We start from the raw sequence: 23,045 nt of genomic DNA, 5'->3' as shown, positions 1-23,045 counted from the left end.
ATTCTAAGCACACAACGCTAACGGTGTCAGAGCCTGTTTCCCAGCTGCCGCAGGTCAGGGGGCTGCAGAGCAGGGGCAGCTCCCCGCACAGAGGTACCTGCAGGCTTCCCGCTCCCTTCTTCCCGCCGTACAGGTGTGCAGTGCCCTGGCGTTCCCGTGACCTTCAGGCAGGCTGCGGGGCCCGAGGCCGACATGCGGAACGCAGGTGGAGGGGAGCCCCGCCTGCTCGCGGCTCCCTTACGCTCCCGCAGGGCAGGCAGGGGTAGGACCGTGCCCTCGGCCCCGGCCGGCTCCCACCTGGAGCGGGAGGAGCGCAGAGCGGAGCGGCTCCCGGGGGCGGTGCCGGGCTGCCTGCGTGGGGCGGGCACCGGCACCGGCACCGCCCCGCCCGCCGGGCTGCGCGCCCGCGGAGCCGCCCGCGGCCAGCGCCTGCCGCGGGTCCGGCCGAGCCGGGGGCGCCGCTGACCGCGCCAGTGCCTGCAGCGCGCCGAGCCCGAGCCGTCCGTGCCGTGCCGTGTCCTGCCCTGCCCTGCCCTGCCCATCCGAGCTGTGCCGTGCCGTGTCCTGCCCTGCCCATCCGAGCTGTGCCGTGTCCTGCCCTGCCCAGCCGTGCCGTGCCGTGCCGTGCCGCGCCGCGCTGTGCCGTGGCAGCGCCCGCGCCCCGCGCCGCCGGCTGCCGCGGGCTCCCTGGCGAAGCCACCCGAGGTGGATCGGCGGGGGTTTGCGAGGCCGTGAGGAGGCGGCGAGGCCGTGTGAAGCTCCGAACTGCCCCAGAAGTTTGCTGGCAGAAACTGTTCCCTTTATTGGCAAAGTCTTCAGGCTCTGCTCAGAGGAATACCCCATTGCCTAAGATGAGTGGCTGTAGGAAGCGGTGTAAGCGGGAAATAATGAAATTTGCCCAGTACCTTCTCAGGCTAATCACAGGTTCTCTTCACACAGGTAATGACTGTTTTTCTCTGTAGTCGAGCTGTTCAGCATGATAACAAGAGAATTGCCTAAGGATAATACAGGGTTGTCATTGTTTTGTATTATCGTTCCTTTCATCTTATAAATAATAATAATAAAAGAAGATCTGTGAACTACTTTGTGGCTGAGCATAATGAAAACAGAGCGTAGTCTGATGTTACAGTATTTAGACAGTCTGACATTCTCTAAGCCTTTACACACACGAACCCAATTTGGGATGTGAGTGTACATGCTTCCTTCCACCTGTTCTCCTGTATGTGTTAAAGTCATTGCAGAGAAGACACATTGGTCATAAAGGATGAATCCTATGTTTTTCATTTTCACTGTTTCTTGGACTGATACTCTTTGACAAGCACACTACATTCTTTTTCTTGTAGGCTTGGTTTTGCTTATCTAAAGATGTAAATCTGCTGTAAACTGTCAATGGGATGTTATAGTATCTCGTAGGAAATTTTAAATAACACTTGTGCTTTGCCCTTAAGGAATTTGAAACATAGTGGTTGTCAGCTTTCCTTCGGTAATTTTTTTTTTCTGTAACCTTGGACAAAGTGTGCAGTACCAGTTTTCTAAGCTAGACTGAGTAGATGCTGTAGTTTTCTTATCACTTTGAAAAATATACTTTTCTCACAGTTCAGCATTTTCTATGGCTGTTCTCAACAGCTGACAAATATGATAACTTACATGATGTCATTCTGTATTTATAAAATATAATTGTGCTTCTTTCTAGACTTCAGTTACTTTTTTTTCCCCTTGCAGAGCTGCATGTCCAGCATCAGCAGATAATATCCAGTTATGCTAACGCAATTGTTGAGAATTAAAAGCCATTTATTTAAAGTCATCTGAAAGTTTCAGCAGGTTATTTTTGTTTGGTGGTGGTGTGTTGGTTGTGTTTTTTGATTTGGCACTGATGAAACAATTTGGGAGCGAAGTTGACTCTTCAGTAATAATTGGAAGATTTGATGCATGCAGTTAATCAGATTTGGGGTTACAATGCTATAAAAGTCATAGCACAAACACTGACACTGCTTACTTTATGGGATGCTTGTAACTTATGGAAATCTGACACAGCTTTTTAATAACTGAGTATCTGGTAACAGAATTTATCTGCCTTCATTTTCTTTATCATTCCTAGTCTATCATAGTTTCTCTTTTGTGAGTTGTATCAATTCAAATTTTTCTGAAAACACTGGCTTCTTGCTCCCATGGGTTGCTATGGAAATTAAATAATATATGATGCAAGAAGAAAGATGTGTTAGAAATTCATAGCAATACTCTCTCAAAAAGTCATCCTAGCTTTTTCTTTCCTATCTAGTTGAATGATGCACACACTACTCTATTTTTCAGACTGACATTTGTGCTGCAGTCTTTCTGAGTTCACAATTCAAAATAATTTCAAAACTTGCTGAGGATACTGATTCATATGCTGTCACTAAAAGAAGTTCTTTTTTTTTTACAATTAAGCAGCATGTATTCAATGATAAAAAGCCTGGTGGAGTGGCCTCAGTCATGTTTCCTTAAAGGCAGGCAAGCAAGCAAGTAAAAAATCCCCACTCTTAGGAAGAGCTGAGATACTTCTGAGGAGATTTTCAGGGTTTTTTTTTTTTGCTACAGGTGATGGCATCTTACTACTCTTTTTAAGTTAACAGACTTCATCATGTTCAAATTATGTGGCAAATGAGATCAGGATAATGTGATAATAATATCTGACATGCCAAGGGAGGTAGAGCTCCACTGTTAAACTCTTGCATAGCCCAGTCCTACTCAGTAACCTCAACTGTTGCAAACCAGTTACTGTTCATCCTGAAAGATCTAATGGATGATTCATTCTGTTGATAGTTAGTTCATAATTAATGAAGATGAATAAGAAAGCCTTGCTGAAAGTGTTAGAAAGTTACACTTTATACATTTAAGATACTGCTGTTTCTATCTTGAGTGTTCAAAATTTAGGATAGGTATCAGAAACAAAAAGGTGTCTTTATTTAACTTTCTAGACAGAAGCAATCTCCTCACCCAAATGGCAAATTAATTTCGAAGTGTAAATGTTTACTAAGAAGCACAATGGTAAACATTATTTAATTCCCTTGTTGATATGATTTGACTTCTTATTTCTTTTTCATGTGTCCCTTAATATTAAATTTTACTTAATAGTTTGGAACTACGCATTCTTGAAAGTACTTGCACTGAGTCTAATCCATCCCTTCTTCCTGTATGGATAGGCATGTTGAATATATACTTAATCTACATATTGGTACAATATGTACCAATTCTGCTGCAGCTGGTGTTAGTACATTTATCAGAAAACAAAACAGAGTGATGTGGGAAGGAGGCTAGGTTTACTGGCTATGAGCCTGGCTAAGGAGTCACTCTTGATTACTGATTTTAGAGCTTGTGTTTAATAACCATTTATAGCACTACAGACCTGTTCTAAATCTAAATGTTTAAAATAAAAATGATCTCATATAGCTGTCTATAATAATGCATAAGCATGGACTTGTGCTTCATAGTCCACTCAGCTGGAACCAATATTAATGAAACTACCCCCTTGCTTGAAGGGAGATGCTGTATAAATCTTTACAATGTGTTTTAAGTGGCAATCTCTGCATGAATACATCCAGATCCCTCTCAGCTTTTTTTTTTTTTTTTACAGCAAGTCACTATGATTGATAGCAAAATGCAGTGAAAATGATAGTATTTTAAACAAAGTTTTTAATTTCCCATGATTTCTGTTATATAGTAAGTTGATGTGTTTCCACAAGTGAAACATTTCTGCTCATTGAAGATTATAAACCAAATATCATTCCAATTCCTAGTTTGTTGCCTGTTGACTTACAAGCACCTCATCTTTGAAACACTGTAGTAAAATCTTGGCACTGCTCTTGAGAATGTTTTAGTTTTTGGATGCAGCATTTATTTGCATATTATAAATAGAAAAATAAATCATTGTGAGATCAAGAAGTAGGTCAGATTATTTTAAAATGGAAGAAATGTGATTTCAGAGCAATGGCTGTGAAATTTTTCTTAACTGTCACAACTAATGAAAGATTAAGGAGATGATAGAACAAAAACCACCATTGAATTCAGTGGTAGATTTTCACAATTGCATCCCTTTCAGGCATGTTTTTATTAAATGTGTGATATGAACTATTAAGTTTCATATAGGAGGCCAGGTTTTACAGGACAGATTCAAATTCCCTGTTAGCATAAATGTATACAGAGAATGAAGTGGAGAACAACCCTGGCTGTGAAATTGTACTCTTTGAAACAAACTGAAGTCACTCCTCTTGGCTTTTGTAGATTGGGTTATGGATTGATGTGGAATCTTTTGACTTGTTTAGATTTTCTGGGGGTTTTGTTTGTTTCTTTGATTTTGAATCTCAAGATTGATGAAATTGGTGTAAAGTAACATTTATCAAAGGCTTCATAGTTTTCTTGGAAACCAGTTAGTGAATGCAAAAAAGCAAACCAGTTAGTGAATGCAGGTCGCACTTTTCGACGGCATGTTCTTTGATAAAACAGATTGCCAAAGGTTGTCTCTAGTCCTTAATTTTGCCTTTCTTTGCACAGATTGTTTTCTGGCCTACTGACAAGAGGAATGTATTGTCTGAGTGTAGCTTGAAGCTGTGGGAGGCCTCACAACTGTACTCCTCTGACTGCCCCAGTTCATGTGCCTATCACTTTCAAAAGTCTGAGACTGTTTAGGACAGTAGTTTATTCTGAATTCCTTCAAGGGCTGCCCCTTGGTTAATCCAAGAGGAATCACCTTTTTTTGAATGCAGGTTAACATCTTCCCTTAACTTTTATGGTAAATAAAATGAGAAGTAGAATAAATTAAAAGACAAAATAATCCAAAATATCAAAATAACCTTAAAAAATATGAGACAAGGAGACAAGGGGAGCAGATAAAAAGACTGTTTCCCTTTTTATGCAATCAGGATATAACGTAAAATTATTTTAAAAAGACCTTTTATCTTGAAGATGTTATGGAAAACCTAAAATGTCAACATTCATGGGACAACAGTTTTAAGGTTTAGTGTAGTTCCAAATGCCTTTTTTTAACTGCTGAAGTATTTTTTTCTTAAATACCAAATCAGTATTATTAATGAACCTAATTAGTCTTTTTTTTTTTCATTTATTTTTAATAGGAAAGATTTTAATAGGAAAGAATTCCAGATTCAGGGTTGGCATCTCTTGCCTGTTCCCTATGAGGTTGTTTGAACCTCTGGGGTCTTGGAAACTTTTCCTATACAGAGGTACAATGTTCTCTCTATAGATAGTTTCACAAGTTCCAATGTACAAGAGTGACATACTTGCCATATCCTATTTAGGGAAAGAAGTCTCATTAATTTAAAAGAAACCATTCCAGATTTAATTTGAAATTCTGCACTGTACTTTATGCTTGCTCAATTTCCTTATTGGGACTGGCAACTTTTGCATGTGCTGTCTTGGTATTTATCTAGCTGTGAGGGAAATCCCTCCAGTGGAAGGGTGTGATACCGAATGTCAGCGCAGTGGGATTTTGAGTGGGTTTCATGTACTAGCTGACAGAGGTGCTTGAATATAAAATATCACATACTGAGAGAAAAAATACTTGGAAAAACACCAACCAACCGACCAACCACAAACTCCCCCAAACTTTTTTTTGTTGTTGTTGTTAACTCTTGTTAAAGATATTTAATTGAATTTTGCCTGAGGCCTCCTGTAGTGTTACTAGGATTTTTAATTTCTTGCATTGTTGGGTACCTGGCTTTTGAAAACAGTTTTATATTATGCTACCCCTATATATATTATCACTCCAATAAGTGTTTTGTTTAGAATAGGCTGTAGTACAGACAATACTCTGAGACAAAAGACCAAGATGTATTGATCTTAGGAGCAGGCAATGTGAGATATATTCTGGGAAAAGCTGACGATGCTTTAATGTACTTATGATGCATTCAATTTCAAATTGGAAAAAAATTAAAAATATTTGTTTTATTCCCTCAAAAAATCAGTCCTACCTACATGCCTCTGACATGCTGCAGATTAACTGTGAACTTTCAGCAATTTTGTAGAAAATTGCTCAGATTTCAAATAGTATAATTTGTTACAAAATGTTATAATAAGTTGCATTTAAGAACTCAAAAATTACAATTTTTCCCTCTTCAGAAATGGGTCTCATAGACTGCCTTTGTTCTTCCTGATTCGCAACTCAGTGTTGTATGAAATGTTTCAGCTTCAAGTTTTATAATCCTGCATATTTGAGATAGACTGAACTTCACAAATGCATGAAGCAGTAGTGGGTATCTTGAAGTGGGGCATCTAAAGGCAATACCCTAATCTTTAAACATATTCTCCTGAATATTTTTAAATATTTTACTCACATGTCCCGTGTTTTTTAAGAATTAATTCTATCATATAACCCATTTAAAGAAGATTTTTTTTCCAGATCCTTCTAAAAGAAACTTCACTGAAGTCATAAGGCTTCTTACGATGACTTAACTGGCAAAGGACAAGGTTAGCATGCTGCATACCATTTCTGTTGAAAAAATTTGAAGTTTTATTCTCTCATTCCAAGTCTGAGTCTTAATTGCAATGAAAGATACGGTTCTTCTTCTCTGGCAAATGACAGAGTGGAAAGCATCCTGTAGTCATCATTAATGGTCTTCCCTTTGGAAGTCCTACATTCTGTACTGTTCTTGTAAGAGTCCAAACTACTGATGTAGTTTATAAAGCTAACATTAGAAATTCAGCTGTATGTAGGACACAGTGCTTGATAATGTGTTTTAAAATACTTTTAAAGGAACCTTTTTGAAGTTACCAAATTGTGGAGACAAGATGTTGGGAAATGGCAGCATTAGGACTGTCTCAACCTTTTGCAATATTATGCAGTTCTTCACTGTGTATGTACTTTTCATTTCACCATTGCACAGAGTAACTTGGAGTATAGAAGCAGCAAGGAGCAGAATATATTTAGATCAGAAATTTGGGTGCAAACTGAAATAAACACAATCTTGGAATGTACAGACCGATGTTTTGGTTGTTTTTTTTTTTGTTCCTTTTAAAAGGACTTTCTACTGCAGACAGACATTATGCAATGATTCTCAAAGACAGTAAAATGACAGATAAAATTAAATGTAGGGTAAAATTAAGTGGTACATGGTGGGGAAAATGAGCTTTATGTCTAAATGGATCAGTGGTGAGCTTACTACTGGCCAGGAATGAGACCTTGGGGCTGATAAACCTGTGAAACTCCTTACTAAAGGGTGTTAGTGCAAAAAGTTCTGCATGAATCCAGAGGGACCAGCTGGACAAGGAGCTGGAAAACAAACCTGTTGGGAGACACTGTCTGGATTAAACAAGTAAGAATTTCCCTGAAATGAAAATAGCCCATGGCTATGAACGTGTTGGGGGAAAATGTTCAAAGTGCTTTTTCTGTTTCTTGTTTTCACTGATCATGCACTAATAGCTGTTGATGGAGACAGGATATTGAGCTAGATGGATCCTTGGTCTGAACCATTATGGTAGCTTCTGTGTTTTTGTATTGCTAACCTACTTTCAAAAAAGATTATTCTTGGATTTACCAAGGAGTAGACCTTGAAAGAATTCAGAACAAGCTACTGTCTTGAACAGTCTTGGACTTTTGGCAGCAATAGGCACATGAACTAGGACAGTCAGGAGTACTGTTGGAGGCCTCCCACACTTATGCTCAGATGATATATTCCTCCTGGCAGCAGGCTAGAAAACATTTTGTGGGAAAAAAAAAAAAGGCAAAATGAAGGACTAGAGGCTACCTTTTGTAATCTGTTTAATCAAAGAACGTGCTGTTGAAAAGTACAACCTGCATTTGCTTTGGGTTTTTTTTACCTAAGAAAAATACGAAGCCTTTGATAAATGCTACTTTACACCAGTTTCATCAGTCATGATATTTAAAAGCAAACAAACAAAAAAACCCCAGCCACAAGTCAAAATAAAATTCTCTGGGGTTAGGATGTTTTCACTCCTTCAGTGGTGTAGTACCACAGTTCAGCAGCTGTAATCCTGCCTCTTGTTCTCAACTAAATGATCTCGCCTGAACACCTTCCTGCAATTGCCAGACCTTTCAAACATAGTTTAAATGGAGTTATAAACTGAATATGAAGTCAACTGAAATAGGTTTTCAAACAGATTACTAATAAGAATCACTGCACATACTTTTTAATATCTTGGGTTTTTTTAGACTTAGGATAAGTTCTGTCAACTAGTCCATAGGAAGTATGGTATAGGTATAGTTTTATAACTAGGCATATGCATAGTTTTTTTTCCTGTGCTATTAAATACCTTGCAAAGGGATTAGAAACACTAGTGATGTGAGAAAAAATGAGTATGTAACAATCTAAAGCAGGGCTAGCTGGGGAAGATGGATGTGTCCTGTCAGTAGAAGTGTCAATAGCAGATCATTCAAATGGAGGTTTTACAACCCCTGTATTTTTGGACTTGCTTCAGAGTTTTATTTGTGGCAGTTAAGGGAAAGATGCAAGCTACGAATAAAAGTGAGAAACTATGACAATCTCATCCACCCAAAGAGGACGATGTATGTAAGTACATTTAGTGACTGCAGTGATAGTGTGTATTTTAACTTTTAGTTTCAAGGATGTCCCTCTCTTCCAAACTGGGATAACCGCATGTTCATACTTAACAGTCTGCAAGGGCTATCTTAAATGTGAACCTGTATTAACAAAAAATATTGTTTCCATTTGTTAAATATTTGTATTCTGTAAGAACATTGATATAGATGATGGCCAGTTCAGTTCCATGTTTGGATATAATCCAGTCTGGAAAACAGCAGTGATATGTTGGCTTGGAAATACATGAGCAGTGAGCTACCTGCTAACAGCACTTCAGTCTTTAACTGGTTATTCTGTGTGCCTGCCTCTGATACAGCCAAATAGAAACAGTAGAACTGATAAAACTTTTCTGCTTTGTGGCTGGTGAAAGACAGTCTCATGTCTCATTACACTGGCAGTCACCTCTTCATAGGCAATAACACAATTGTCACATCTCCACTGTTCTGTTTCCTGGTATGGTGTGGTGGTCTTTACTTGCTTTATTTTGTTTTCAGACTGAATTAATTTGTATCATTTATGTTTTCTTTGTATAACCCAGTTCATTTAAATTCCACTTAGAGATTTTTATGTCCCTCTGAATTGATTTGGATATTGACTCATGTGAACTCTTCACTTGCCTCCTGTCTCTTCATGGTGACAGCCTGTCATGGAAGACAATGCAATTCACTCCAATGCTACTTTCATTTCCAGAACTGAAACATTGACTTTTGAAGTAATTTAAAATAAAACAAACAAAGGAAAAACTGTCTGAAATTAAACTTCTGAACTTTTCACGGCAAAAAGATGTCAAAATTGGATCAATTATTTTTTTAAAACATTAACTAAGATACTACCTTTATATTCTGTTTTTGAAGTGCAAATTTATGTCTTTGCATTTTTAACTGAAATCCGTAGCAAGGCACGAATATGTATATGCTTGGACCTAGGGAGTTCACTCCCCTGAAATCCTTCAAAATATTAAAAGTTATTTTATTTTGTAAACTTCCTTTTTAAAGGTAAAGCAGGTATTCTTGGAGGTCTCCTGCTACTGAGGATTTCCGCTAATATTGACCATTTTGAACATACAACATACATTGATTATTATTAGATTCCTGCAGTATTGAACTCCAACTGGTCATTAATTCTGCATTTGAAATTCTATTCCAAATATCGATGCCATAGTTTTATAAATTGTTTGTCATTACTGTTTCTTCAGAATACATAAACTTAAAATAAGCATATACAGTACTATTGTGTTTGTGTGTCAAATAGGCTCTTTAGCTTTTAAAACTGGTAACAATTTGGTTTACCCTCTTAAACTTTTTATGGAGTGCCCATCTAGGTAGTGTGATTAATTTGAAATACAGAATAAAACTGTTTGGGATGGAGAAAAAAAAAGTCTGTTTTCATCAAAACCCATACTCCATTAGTTTAAGAAATTGAATAAATCAGAAAAGATTTTGATCTTGACTTTTGTGTCTGTTAGTCTGGTTTTTGTCAGCTGACTTGAAATTTTAAAAATATCCTTTATGAGGCAGGTGAATAAAGTCAGACAACATTTAGAATTTGTGCAGAGCAGACCTTTCTGTGACAGCTATTGTAAACTTCATTTAATTTCAGGGAAAAATGTGACAGCTGATCATTTATATTTGATTTATAGTAATTCTTGTAAAGGTCAACAGAAAATAGATTCTGTGGTCAAGTCAGAAAATAGGAATTAGGCTTTTATATCATTTACCTCAAAAGTTTTCCATAGATTCTTTATTCTAATTGCTACATTTCATTGCATTAGTTGAAGAATTTCTTTAAAAATCCCAGGTCAGGTTTTCCCATCAGATGATTTCCTTGGGAAAAAAACATGATGAAATTTGGGGACTCTGCTTTCCACAGCACTTAAAAAAGGAGAGTTGCTGGTCAGTTGTGATGCTGACACACACAGATGCATTGGGCTTGGGGCCAAGAATATTGAGTTAATTTCTAATCAATTAGAGTACAAATGATATGAGTACATAAACCTAGTATCATGAACTGTTCCTGATTATTTAGATTATCTTGGATTATGCAAAAATTACTATTTTTACCTTTATAAAATTACATATTTAAAATGTATAAGTACACCCAGTTTTAAACAAATTCCTCTTCTATGCAATGTTAATTTTCATTACAAGTAGTAAATGAGCTCGTATCAGCATCTCTCATGTTAGGAACAATCAGTACTCTTACCATCTAACTCACTATCAGTGATGCCTGTGGAATCCACAATAATAAAATCTGCAGAGCCTTCTGTAGGAAATGTATCTGAAATTGCTTCATTACTGTAAATGTGAGGCTAATGATTATATATATTTAGTCAATTTCCCCAAATTCTCATATGTTTGTTCCCAGACAAACAAATAGTAAGCACTAAAGATAAGATGGTTTTGAATTGCTGTACTGCAGCCTAACACAAGTTTTGTTAGCTTCTTTCATTACTGCTTCAGAAAAGGAGTTAAAACATAAGAGAAATCTAAGTGATTGTCTTCACATGCAGATTTGATTAAAATTAAATAAAACTGCTACATGGCAGAAGAATCAGAACTGTAGTGACCTCATTTTAATTTAGCATAATTCATTTCTCAAGGAAATGAAGGTAAATTCTATTTTCATTCTAAATGAGTGGGTCTCAACAGTGATGGAATTAATCTTAACTATTCCACCTTACTGATAGTTAATAATTAACTTTCCTGAGTAGTCTATGTGCACAGCTCCTCAGGATTCCTCAAAAGGCATTGGTGCTTTCTAATGAAAAAAAGAAAATGGCAATTTATTCAATCAGCTAATAACTTTTTAAAATACAACCAAATGAACAAAATTAGATGCAACATAATGTCAAGAGAACAGAAAATATAAAATAAGACTTCAAGGAAAATGAAGAGTGAGGATAAGGAAAGAGGATGGAGGAGAAAGAAGAGCACAAGTGACACTGGTATATAAAAATATGCATTTATGCACAGCTGCTGATACCTCTATGTTACTGTCTATCAGATTCATCCTTGGTGTAAAGCTCCAGGTAAGTCTGTACCAATGAAGAGTTTGGTCTGAGAGAAATATTTAGAGGACAGCATGGTGTCATGCCTTCACTCTCAGCACTCACTGAAGGCAAAATTTTAACGTTGTAGAAATATTTATTCCTTCAAAATTGGACTTATTTTTTAGTCCTGTGCGTTACAACAGTAACCGAAATGCATGTTGGGGAACACAGAGATTATGGTGGCTGACAGTCACTACTCACTTTCAGTTTGATGTATCTTTTACCCTGACTGCTGGTTTTGGACGTTTCATTGCTATTCAGGCACTCTCCCTCTTGCCACACACAGCTGAGTTTAAGTGCTGCAACATCCGCTGCATTCCCGTTCACGGTGCTCTAAAGCTTTAATGCTGAATGACAGATGGGAATAGAAACAGCAGGCCATTCCTGCCCCATGAAGACTTACCAGATGAAGTGCTTGAAGCTCCTCAAATAACTGCTGTAGTCTATTGTGAGAAACTAATTGGACTGTATGTATTGCTTACAGGAAGTTCTGGACTATCTATTAAATTACCTACCTGTTGTCTGTATAGTATCGTACTGTGACAGTAATTGAAATGTCATCCTGTTGAGACGGTATAGGACTAAGGCCAGTTCTTTTATGACTTGTCTGCGGAGATGTTTCCATCAATCAAGTTGTACCATATAGTAAAAAGATGTCCTTTTTCATCAAGGAGGAAACTGCCCTTCAAAAAGTAATAGAATTCTTGTAGATATCCTGGAGTGAGTCCAGCTGAGGGTGACAAAGATGATTAAGGGAGTGGAGCACCTCTCTTAACAGGAAAGGCTGAGGGAACTGGGCCTGTTCAGCCTCAAGGAGTGACAGGGGAGCTCATGAGTGTCTGTAAGGGAGGGTGTCAGGAGGGTGGAGCCAGGCTCTGCTCAGTGGTGCCAAGCAATGGGAAAAGAGGCAATGGGCAGAGACTGATACCCAGGAAGTTGCACCTGAATATGAGGAAGGACTTCTTTACTGTGTATGTGACGGCACATGGAACAGGTGTCCCAGAGAGGTTGTGGAGTCTCCCTCACTGGAGGTATTCAACAAGTGTCTGGATGCAGTCCTGTGCTCTGGGATGGCACTGCTTGAGCAGGGAGGTTGGACCAGATGTCCCACTGTGGTCCCTCTCAACCTGATCCATTCTGTGATCCATCTTGACAGTGTAAATAGGCAGTTTGCTATGTGTGTACCCCCATTTGCAAAATGAATAGTAGTACTTCTATCTCCTATCTTACCAGGTAGAGTTCATCAGCAAAGAGAGCCATGTAATGATAGAGAATAGAGTGTTTACACTTTTCAGTGCTTTACATTGATTGTTTACTTTTAGCTGTAATGCTACTGATCAAAATCAGAAAATTTAGGTTTGAGATTTTCTTTCTACTAAGGCTTACCTGTAAGACAAATGTATACTGTGGCATTGTTGTATGTACAGTGACAAATTTTTACAACCCTGTTCTTTCCAAACAATACAAAGTTGTAGTCTATATTTTGTGCTACTACTTTTTTCAGATTTAGCTAATCTGCATCAAATACCAGATCTGTATTGCACCACAGTTACTTAAGAAATACCACCAAAGTGTACACCTGGGTATGAAGCATTCCACACTTTAATAGCCTGAGTGCTGTAACTGCATCTACAGCTTCCCTGGAGGTGCATTGGCTTTAAAATCTGACAGGGCAAAGGATGAGAGGGAGAAATGGTTGCACCACAGTAAATTGAAAAAATGAAGTAAACATCATGGTGTGCCTGTGGATCTGGGAGCTGTGAAGGGGAATGTGTAATGCTGGAGCTTTAGCAAGCTAGGCCATGGAGGAGCAGAATTTGAAGTAATGCATATAATTGTGTCTAGAGGGCACTGGAAAGGTGATGGCTGGTGGAAATAGCCTGCTTCATGTTTCTGCCCACTTACAGGCTGAAGCAATGTGGAAGATCCTCACTGCACTTGCAGCTTCCTGCAGATTGAATGTGATATAGGAAGCAATGCTGAAGATCATTATTTAGGACATGAGTGGAGCTCAGCTTAGAATTTTTTTGAATTACCTCTGTGCATTTAAACATCACTTACTTTGTCTCTTTACATGATAGATTTGTACTTGCAAAACTAATACTATATACTAAAATTTCAAATTATTTTTCTTGAAAACGAATATTTTTGATAATAATCTTGAAAAGAAATATTTTTCTTCACAGTGGGACCAGTATGTGTAGAGTTAGGTGCTTTTCTTTTGCTACTTTCTGTTAAGTCCTTTATAGTCTAAGAAATTCAGGTCTTATTGTACTCAAAAATGTACAATCCCCCAGCAGTTCTGTATGGTTGCTCTTTTTTTATACTTCTGTAATAATTTAAAACATTTTGTTTGCCTTTTTACAGACCTGCTGCTAAGCCAATATTTTCTTAGGCCTATGAATTACCAGAGCATGTTTCCATTTTTCAGTACTTGTAGTCTGTCTTGATTCATCACCCTGTGGTGTGAGGTGAAGTTGATTTTCCTATGTGCTTTATATTATTAACTTGGCTGCTTTGTTTCATCTACCTGCTGTTTTTGATCACTTCATCCCTGGTCACTCAGTTTCATGTGGTCCTTCTGCAGTTCTTCCACTAACCCTTCACTGAATATTATAAGTGAATTTTTCTAGCTTCATTATTAGTCCTGTTTTTCTGGACACTTACAGATTATGCTGAAGATTTGGAGCTTCTAGGGACCCCCCTTCTAGGGACTCGTGGGGACTCCTTCACTAGAACTTTCCTCTGATGTGATGTCACTGCCTGTAACTACTCCATTTTCTGCCTTTGTCCTTTTTTTTTTTTTTAATGTATCATTTAAGACTGGCAGAACCCTAAAAGTAGTGCCTCCAAATCGAGTCATACGCATCCTGAAGGCACAAGGCCTGCCTTGAAAGATCAGTGTTCTCCTGACAACAGTCCACTGCGTGCCACTCATTTGTTTAAATAAATTTAGAACTCTTGGCGGTTTTTGACCTTTTCTCTTTGCTTTCTACTAGAATAACAAGGTATTAAAACACATTACCAGTGTGGGGTCCATCTATATAAGCCATTGTGAATTTCTTCTAAACAGAACACGAGGAATGATATCTTGCCCCAGTGCTTTGTGAGAGTCAATAATGCCTTTGAAGAGATTCTTCCATGGATGCTACTGGCAATCATTAAGATTTGTCATTCTAAAACAACACTTGGTTGACTATGTAGAAAGCAAAACTGATTTGAGACTTTTGTTTCCCCACCAATTCCCTGACAAGGACGAGCTGGTTCAGCTCGTGGGTAAGTACGATGGGACCTTGATGCCTACATTCTGCTGAAGTCCAAGAAAACATGGATAAAACTGCTGCCTGTGCTTTGATCCTTTCCAGTCCTGGGGCAGAAGTCATTCTGGTACAATTAAGTAGCTTGGTATCTGTCTTATGATGTAGGATTAAAGACTTAGCATTCCAACATTGGATTCCTGAAAAGTCCAATCAAGAAAATACGTCAAAGGCATACAAATGAATAAGTGCAGTAGCACATGACTCAATACAAAGCAAAGTTTCCAGGACAACTCTCGTTCAGAAATGAGTGATAAGCTGCTTTAATGTAATTCTACAGCAGTCATACCCTTTCCTCATCCCAGCCAGAGGCTGGAATACCTTTCTCAGAAGGTCACCTTCCACATAGCTTCTTTTTACAACCCAATTTGTTAACCTCTTCTCTCAGGCAGTTTGTTGCACAGTATCCTGTCTCCTAGTGACACAAAAAACCCCCTACCGGGGCTACTAAAAATTCATCATGTGTAATTTGTTGTAGATTTTTTTTTTCTTGCTGCCTCCCCAGATGGAGAGCAGTAGCTGTTGGAAATTGAGTGCTTAAATTACATGGCAAACTAGAATAAATTTCCAGGCATAGAACTGTACCAACTGCCAAACCAAACTACTCATTTTCATTTTAGTTGGTTGTAAAAATGCAATCAAACATCCTAAATCCAAGATAGAAGTTTATAAAATTTAATTTGTTTCACTCTGTACAATTAAAAAAAAAAAAACGGTGTTCTTAAAGTGGTGCATTTTTTTAAGAACCCGTTGCATTTATGTAATTGTTTTTAATAGATAATATTTACTCTCCTTAGAATTCTTCTTTTAAAGCTGTATTTTTTAAAAAATCATTATACATCAAAATTTGAAAAATAAATTGCAAGGAAATAGTAAGTGTGAAGAATTCTGCCCATACCATAAGAGTTTAAGAAGTCTGATATAGAAATTGCAGTAAATTCAAGTTTTCGTGTTTGTGGACTTTTGTTTTTTGTATTTGTTTGTATTTTTGTTTGTTTGCTTGTTTTTATTTTACAGTGCTGCTGACAAGAGGCATCTGCCTCTCACACTGATGCCTGTGAATGCCCCTTTGGTTCCAGCTGGTCACAGCTGTCCTTCATGCTGCTGAACTCTTGTAGTGCAGACTGGGATTCCAGAAGGCACAGGTCCTTTGTCACTGTACCTAGAGTGGAAAAGGTGAAGTGCATAGCCTTGAGCTCAAGATCTGCATTCTGATGTTTACATTTCTGTAGAAATACAGTACTGAACTGCAGTGGGGGAAAAAATTGTGGGAAATACTCGTTCCCACAAAGGCCCTTTTATATTCCCTTATATTTCCCTTTTTCTTTATTTCTTGGTCTTCTTAAGAACATGTGATTTTGGCTCTAGTTTCTGCTTTTTCTTTTTCTTTTTTTTCCTGTGTCAAGGTATGGAGTGATGTTAAAATAACAGTTTGTTCTTGCTTGATGTTAAAATAACAGCTTGTTCTTGCTCTCAAACACATAATTAGCAGACAGCAGGGAAGAGAATTATTTTCAAAACCCAAAGAATAGGTCCCCAAATGGATGTCAATTACTGATACACAAAGTATGTAAGCTGTCAAAACTGGTGACTTTTTTTTTTTTGTTTGATATCTCCTATGATGTACAGTAATGGTTTTATCCTGGAAACTCAGCTTCTTTATGCTATAGAAAAAAAGGGCTTCAATGATAGGAGATGGTATAAAAAATGTTTCATTTTTTCCCTTAATCTGCTGAATTAAAAGTTAGTCTTTTTATGCTAAGTTATTTCTGTATTCATTAGTTAATTATTTATTAGGAGAAAATTCGTGGAGTTTGGTGAAGTTCTTACTAGCAAAAATGCAAAGGATGCATTTTAACCATACTTAAAATGTTGCATTAGAAATGTCTTCAGCATACTATAGGCCATGGAAGTTCTTGTGTATTTGCTGATAGGAGACCTCAGGCATGGGCTTTCTTTAATTATCTCAATATTCCAAACATTTTATTGAAGTTTTTTTCATATATATATGGTATGCTCTTGTGTAATACTGTGCTAAATAAATGGAAGGAGAAAAACTTGATGCAGATTTCCCTGTACCCTATTCCAGTGGTATTGTAGTATACATTTAATTTCCACAGGTCATGTATTGTGATGTCTATACCCTGGAAAGGAGACCTACAGCCCCTGGTTTATACCCAGTTAAGAAATAGAACTGAACTAAGAATTCTAAAAGAAATTTGCTTAACAACTTTCTGAGAAGTTTCAAAGTGTATCCAACAAACAATTCTTAAAGAAAAGTTTCAAAGTCTATCCAAGCAGCATGTTTGTAGAATGTCCTTGAAGGACTCTGCTGAGTTGCTGTAGAAAGATATTAATCTGCTTTCACCACAGAATAATCTTTTCTTAAAGAGACTGTTCAGTTTCCATCTAGTTTATTTGTTTGTTTTTATGTTTAAGTAGAGATGAAGGATTCAGTCCTTCACTGTTCTCTCCTTTGTCTGGTGAAGTTCAGCAGCTCTCTGCCATCTTCATTCATTATGTGACAAGCTCTCCACATTACTTACCTTTTCATTGCCCCTGCAATGCAAGCAGTAACGTGATGGAGTAAAAGGTTTACTATGTTTTATAATTCAGGAACAACTTTGTCTTTCCAGTTTGTAATTAGTCATACATTAAATTCACAAATTCCTTAGCTAGTGCCTCAGATCATGAGTTTAATTTCCTGACCCTTCACTGCTTTTCTCTTGCTCCTTTAGGCTTGTACATCTCTGACAGCTTAAACATCACATTTGCTTTCAGGTTGTTATCACAAGTGATAATGATTGCTAGATCAGGGTGGAATGACAATCATGCAGTGACCCTTTTGTAAGAATCTTGCAAAATAATCCTTCTAAAAGAAGGATTTGGACATAAAGGTTGGACTTGATGATCTTGGAGGTGTTTTATAACATTTCTGTGATTCTATAAGTGACAAAAGATTGTATATATAAAGCATTATTTATCTCAAGTTGTAGTGTTTTATTGTAGAGGATTGCTAAAATTGCTATTTTTTTTTCTGTTGATGTTGAGTTTTGGATACAGGCTTTTTGACTTAATGATAGGCATGTATTTTTTACGTCAAGACTCCTTTTCTGAATTTTCATATTCAGGACAAAGAGCAGTTTAATTCTGACAGACTGATTGTGAACTGAAGGTACATAATTTTGTCGAAAAATTTTAGTGCGGTCTTTTGGTCTTTGTTTTATCTAAAATCTCTGATCTGTTGTCAGAATTTAATTAATTGCATGCATTTATGAAGTTGACTCTGTGGACATAGAAGAGGCACAGGTAGACAAGCTGGTTATTTATTTATGCCCTTGTTTAGTTCTTATACTATATACCTCTCTTTGGAAGTCTTAGAGCCCTCTCATGCTGAGCTGAGTTGAAACTATAGGAGGCCACCTAGTTTTGGAGTCAGCCATTGGCAGTATGCTTCTTTGTTCTCCCTGGGTGTTTCCAGGGGAAAAAAAAATGAAAAAGAGAAGTTTGGGAACACTCTATAGCTCTCTTTTCTGTCTCCACAGAAATTACATTTCATTATTTCATTTCTGAGAATTGCTTTTGTTTGCTTCATTAGTTTAACTTTTGATAATAAATGCTATTTAGGAATCGTTCTGAGCCAGGTACTCTTACAATAGGCTCCTCCATTCTGCCTTTTCAGTAACCCACACTGGGTGATTGGAAGTTCTGCAGAAGATGCTTCCATGAAGTTATGTCAGATTTCTCAGTTTGGTTGCCCTGCTTTTTTTTTTTTTTTTTCCTGTGTTTTAATTAACAGGCCATTTTTACATTTCTGAAAAGCCTGACATAAACAAGAGGTCTTTCTGTGAATACTTTGAAAGTTAACAGGCCCATTATTTTTTGCTAGTTTTTAATTGAGGCCTGTTACTCTGAATTTTGGGTAAAGAAACTTGCTTTGTTGATGAAAAGTGAAATAGTGAGAATACATTAGGACTTTTAGCAACTTTCAAAGGAGAAAGGTTGATAAAAGTGCTTTGGCAGTAGCTGTTCTTTCATACAAACTGTGAATGCTAATGGACATGGAAGGTGTGAAGGAAGAACATAATAAAAGGAGTATACAGAGACTTGCTCCTAGTGCCAGTGGAATCAGGAATTTCTTTTTGCCTCATGCTTCTCTTTGAAAATTTTAGAGCCTGAATGCTGCTGTTTTGGAAAACAAAGCACACTTATGGCTTTATAGACTGGGTGTTTCTATAGACTCCTAGGAATAAAGAAACCCTATTACAGTTAACAGCATCTCAGGGAAGGTGTCAGATTGTCTCCTGAATGTGATAAAACATAGGAGAGTTATTTCTGCCTGTGTCAAGAAATTGGTGTCTTTAGCTTAGTTCAACAACCAGAAAACTCTGATTCTCCTGTGTTGAGAACTGCCAGTCTCCTTGCTGTTGTGAAAATCCCCACTATTAATTATTGAATTTTTATCAGGAAAAACAGTTTTTTTAACAATACTAGTGAACCCTATCACATCATATCATGACAATTACTGTAATATATAATTGAATATGTGACTCAGCAATCATGTAAGAATTTGGGATTTAAAGAAAAAAAATTAGAACTGAAAAGAAAATATTTCAAATCAGTTTCTCAATTAGGCAGAGTAGTGAAAATCCAGGGAACGGTGTGAAAGATTTTTGAATTGCTCATGGTTATTGCTGACTAATGGTGTTATTATTTAATTACTGCCCCAGTATTTGACTAACATTTCACTACTAAGATATTTTGCCATTGTTTCACAGTCTCTGCTAAATTAGAACTTTAAATAGTTTTAATGCTTCTTACTTTAACCCAAAATTACTGTTTTAGAAAATTAGTTTGTCAAAGTGTCTTCCACATTCCATCAATTCCACAGAGGATATCATGGTTAATGAGGGCACCATTTGAGGCATTCAGTTAATTGAATAGATGTTGTGGCCATTTCTATAAAGTGAATTGTGCATCTGTTCTCAAGATGCTGGCATTGTGTCATTTTAAGTGTAACCTGAATTAGCATATCCTTTCACTTTGAGGTTACTGTTGCTTTTTCAACTTTTTTTTTTTTCTTTTTCACATATATACTTCCTCTTCCATAAATCTTTGCTTCCCTTATGCCATTTGGATTTATATCATTTGCCTGCTTAGCCTACTGAGCTGATATATACAATAATCAACAGTGCTGTAAGGAAACTCGGCTGCATCTAGAAGTGGTGACATTGGTTCTGGTTGTGCATTGTAGTTTAAGAATAACCTGGGGTTTGGGCCATCAAAGCACAGTCATGTTGAAACAAGCACAGGGAAAGATTTGAGGCAGCTGGCAATACTCAGTTCAATTGTAGCTTCATGTTTATCTAGTACAGAAAAAAAAAACCAATTCTCTCTCTCTCCATGTTAATATGAGAAATAAGGATATGTCACTGGAATGATTTTATGGGGAAAGAAAGGGGAATAAAGATTTACATTCCACTGTCAAAAATCATCATAACTATTTTAAGCTCCTTCTTAGAGACATTTCTTACAGCTGAGACTGTCCTACCTGTTTCTTCAGAAATGTTGAACTATTTGTTAAAGGATATGATGGTGTCTTTAAGAAGGGGCCTTTTTTCCCCCCCATAAAATAATTACAGTGGCATACTTTATTTCTCATTTGAGATGTAAAGAAAGAGAAAGGGTTGCAGGGAAATGTCTGAACGCATTTAGCTGTTAACCAGAAAAAATAATTTCTTTTATATTTTATGAAAAGAAAAAATTGATTTATTTGAGAAATAGACTTTTGAGTATCCTAGACAATAACTTTCAATTTGACTAAACATTACAAAATGCATCACAAACTATTTCAACCACAACCTGCAAATACAAGAATAATGCAAGTAAGTTACAAGGTTTACCTTTGGATCTATTGTAAGTCTGACAAAGATGACAAATGGAACATAATAAAATAGACTGAAGGAAAAATTTGAGTGAAGAAAAATGTGAAGAGTGTCCTGAAGCTCAAGGCTTGTAAGTAAATAGTATTAGTTTTTATACTATTTATATATAAAGTGAAAGAACAGCAATTATAAGACTAGGAGAGCAGATGATTCTTCATGTTGACTGAAGAATATCAGGGAACTTAAAGAGGAATCTTGTTTTGGAGAAACAGGAAAGGACAACAGGTTCTCAGAAACATGGTGAAGAATGAGGCTAATAAGGTTCAATAGAAATAAAGCACAAACAAGTGGATGATTGAGCAGATCCCTGGGAGAATATCTAAATATAATAGGCTTGTTGTACTGTTATTTAAGCAAAAATAAAATTGCAGTATAGAAACTGTTCTAGTTATGATTGAACAGATACCCTCTGAATTTCATTAGACTGCATTGAAAGAACATCCAGGAGAGCAAGGATTTATTAAGATTCAAGACAACAGAAAATTTTGTTCCTTCCCTGAAGATATATATAAGTAAAATCTTACGTGAAGAAAAGTGTCATTCAAGAATTAAGTCACAAAGTATATGCAAAGGCTTGCTGCACTGAATGGGGAAGCAAGAACCAACTACTACATTTGTGAAGCAAATTGTAACCCTGTGGTTGAATGCTTACTTGGCGGGCTAGAATAGAATAGTAAGTAGGACAGAAAAAAGGGTAAACTTCTGCATTGCATTTTTTTGCAAAGAATGCAAAAAAAAAAAAGGATGCAAAATCATCAGCTGCAGCAGATGATTTACAGTAAGCTCCATCTTTTTTCTGAACTGAACACTGAGAATGCAAAAACCACGTAGGAGCAGATTCTCAGGTGTTTTGTTTTGTTTCCGCTATTTCCAGTGTGCTGTTTTCTTTCCATGTTCTCATTGCTCAGTAGTTGTTTTATATACTAGAAATTAACAAGTAAAATCCTCATTCTAGTGGAAGGTGGCCCTGGGGGTTGGAGCAAGATAATCTTTAGGGTATTGTCCAACCCAAATGGTTCTATGATTCTGTGATCTTTCTTCATTGCTCCTTAATAAAATATTGACTTGCATTTTCATAGGCAATTTTTTGTTTCTGTGTCCTTCCCATATCAAATATTGTGTATTAAAAATAGTTACACCATTTAAGCCTTCACAGTAAATAGTAATACAACCTAGATTAGGTAGGAAAACAGTTAATTGCATGATGTGAACAGGAAAACTTCCGTAAATACCAGGAGAAGTTGCAAGCAATAGCCAGTTTTCCTGGGGCAGTTCTCAGATCCGTAATGGGTAAAAAAATATTTTATTTTCATGTCCCAGTCCCTGAATAGTTTAAAAATAAAATTAGGTTTTTAAAGTCAAGAACTGCTCAAGATTGTCTTTTTTTTCAGCGCTCATAATTTTTAAATAAATTTGTGGGTACTCTAGGGCATTCTCCATGTATTGCTGTTTCTTTTTCCCTCTCAGCAAAGGAAAGAGTTATGATGGCTGTGAATCTCTGCAGTACTTTCCAGAGGAGATCTTAGGCCATGTGTGCTTGGCTCTGGTTGCCAGCCAAGAATCTGGCTGAGTTCTGCTGGAGTGTGGAGATAAGAGCAGGTTCAGAGACAGCCAGCCTCCACAGAGATGCTTGCTGCTATTAGTCAATCTTCTCAGTGATGAGTTCAATTGGATTAAAAACCTGTGCTACTCAGGTGCTGGGAAAAGAAGCTTCTTGAAAGAAGTCTGCTACTTTGCTTGCAGAGTCTTCCATCCCCTAATCACTCCCCTGCTTTGATGAGGGACATGCAAGAGATGGTTTGCTGTTCCTAACTGCAGTTATATAAATATAATTTTTAATTTTCATCCTCATCATGTTTTCTCTTAATTAATCTTTAATGGCAAATTAAGTTTACTTCTTCTGTGCCCATGTATTCCTCTGCAGAGTCTTTCTCTTAAATGTATACTGCATGTACCAGTGAATGAATGGCTCAGTAATACAGGTTAAAGCTGGTTTTGCTCATTTAAATTTTCCTCTACGGTCTCATTTGTACTATGCAAAATAGGGCAGAGGGATCATATATCATAAAGATAAAGCTGTCAGAGCAACCCAAAGACATCCTTTTGGGTAAAAAAACCCATACTGTTAAAATAATAGATATGCAAAACCCAGTAGAGTTGTTTTACAGAAATTGCTGTAATTCAG

The 23,045-nt window shown here is 37.2% G+C and overlaps 1 protein-coding gene across 1 annotated transcript in view; it reads left to right on the top strand.

The window, feature by feature from the left end:
- Nucleotides 1-851: 851 nt before the first annotated feature.
- KCNIP4 (potassium voltage-gated channel interacting protein 4) overlaps nt 852-23,045 on the top strand; it is a 284,179-nt gene continuing 261,985 nt past the window's right edge. The window contains exon 1 of the mRNA XM_062493421.1: nt 852-939. Coding sequence (XP_062349405.1) covers nt 852-939 — 88 coding nt within the window. The remainder of the gene's footprint in view (nt 940-23,045) is intronic.

This window comes from Cinclus cinclus, chromosome 5, assembly GCF_963662255.1.
Source record: "Cinclus cinclus chromosome 5, bCinCin1.1, whole genome shotgun sequence".
Classification (NCBI taxonomy): domain Eukaryota; kingdom Metazoa; phylum Chordata; class Aves; order Passeriformes; family Cinclidae; genus Cinclus; species Cinclus cinclus.
The sequence above is the reverse complement of the archived record's forward strand: the minus strand, read 5'-3'. Positions and strand labels throughout refer to the sequence as shown.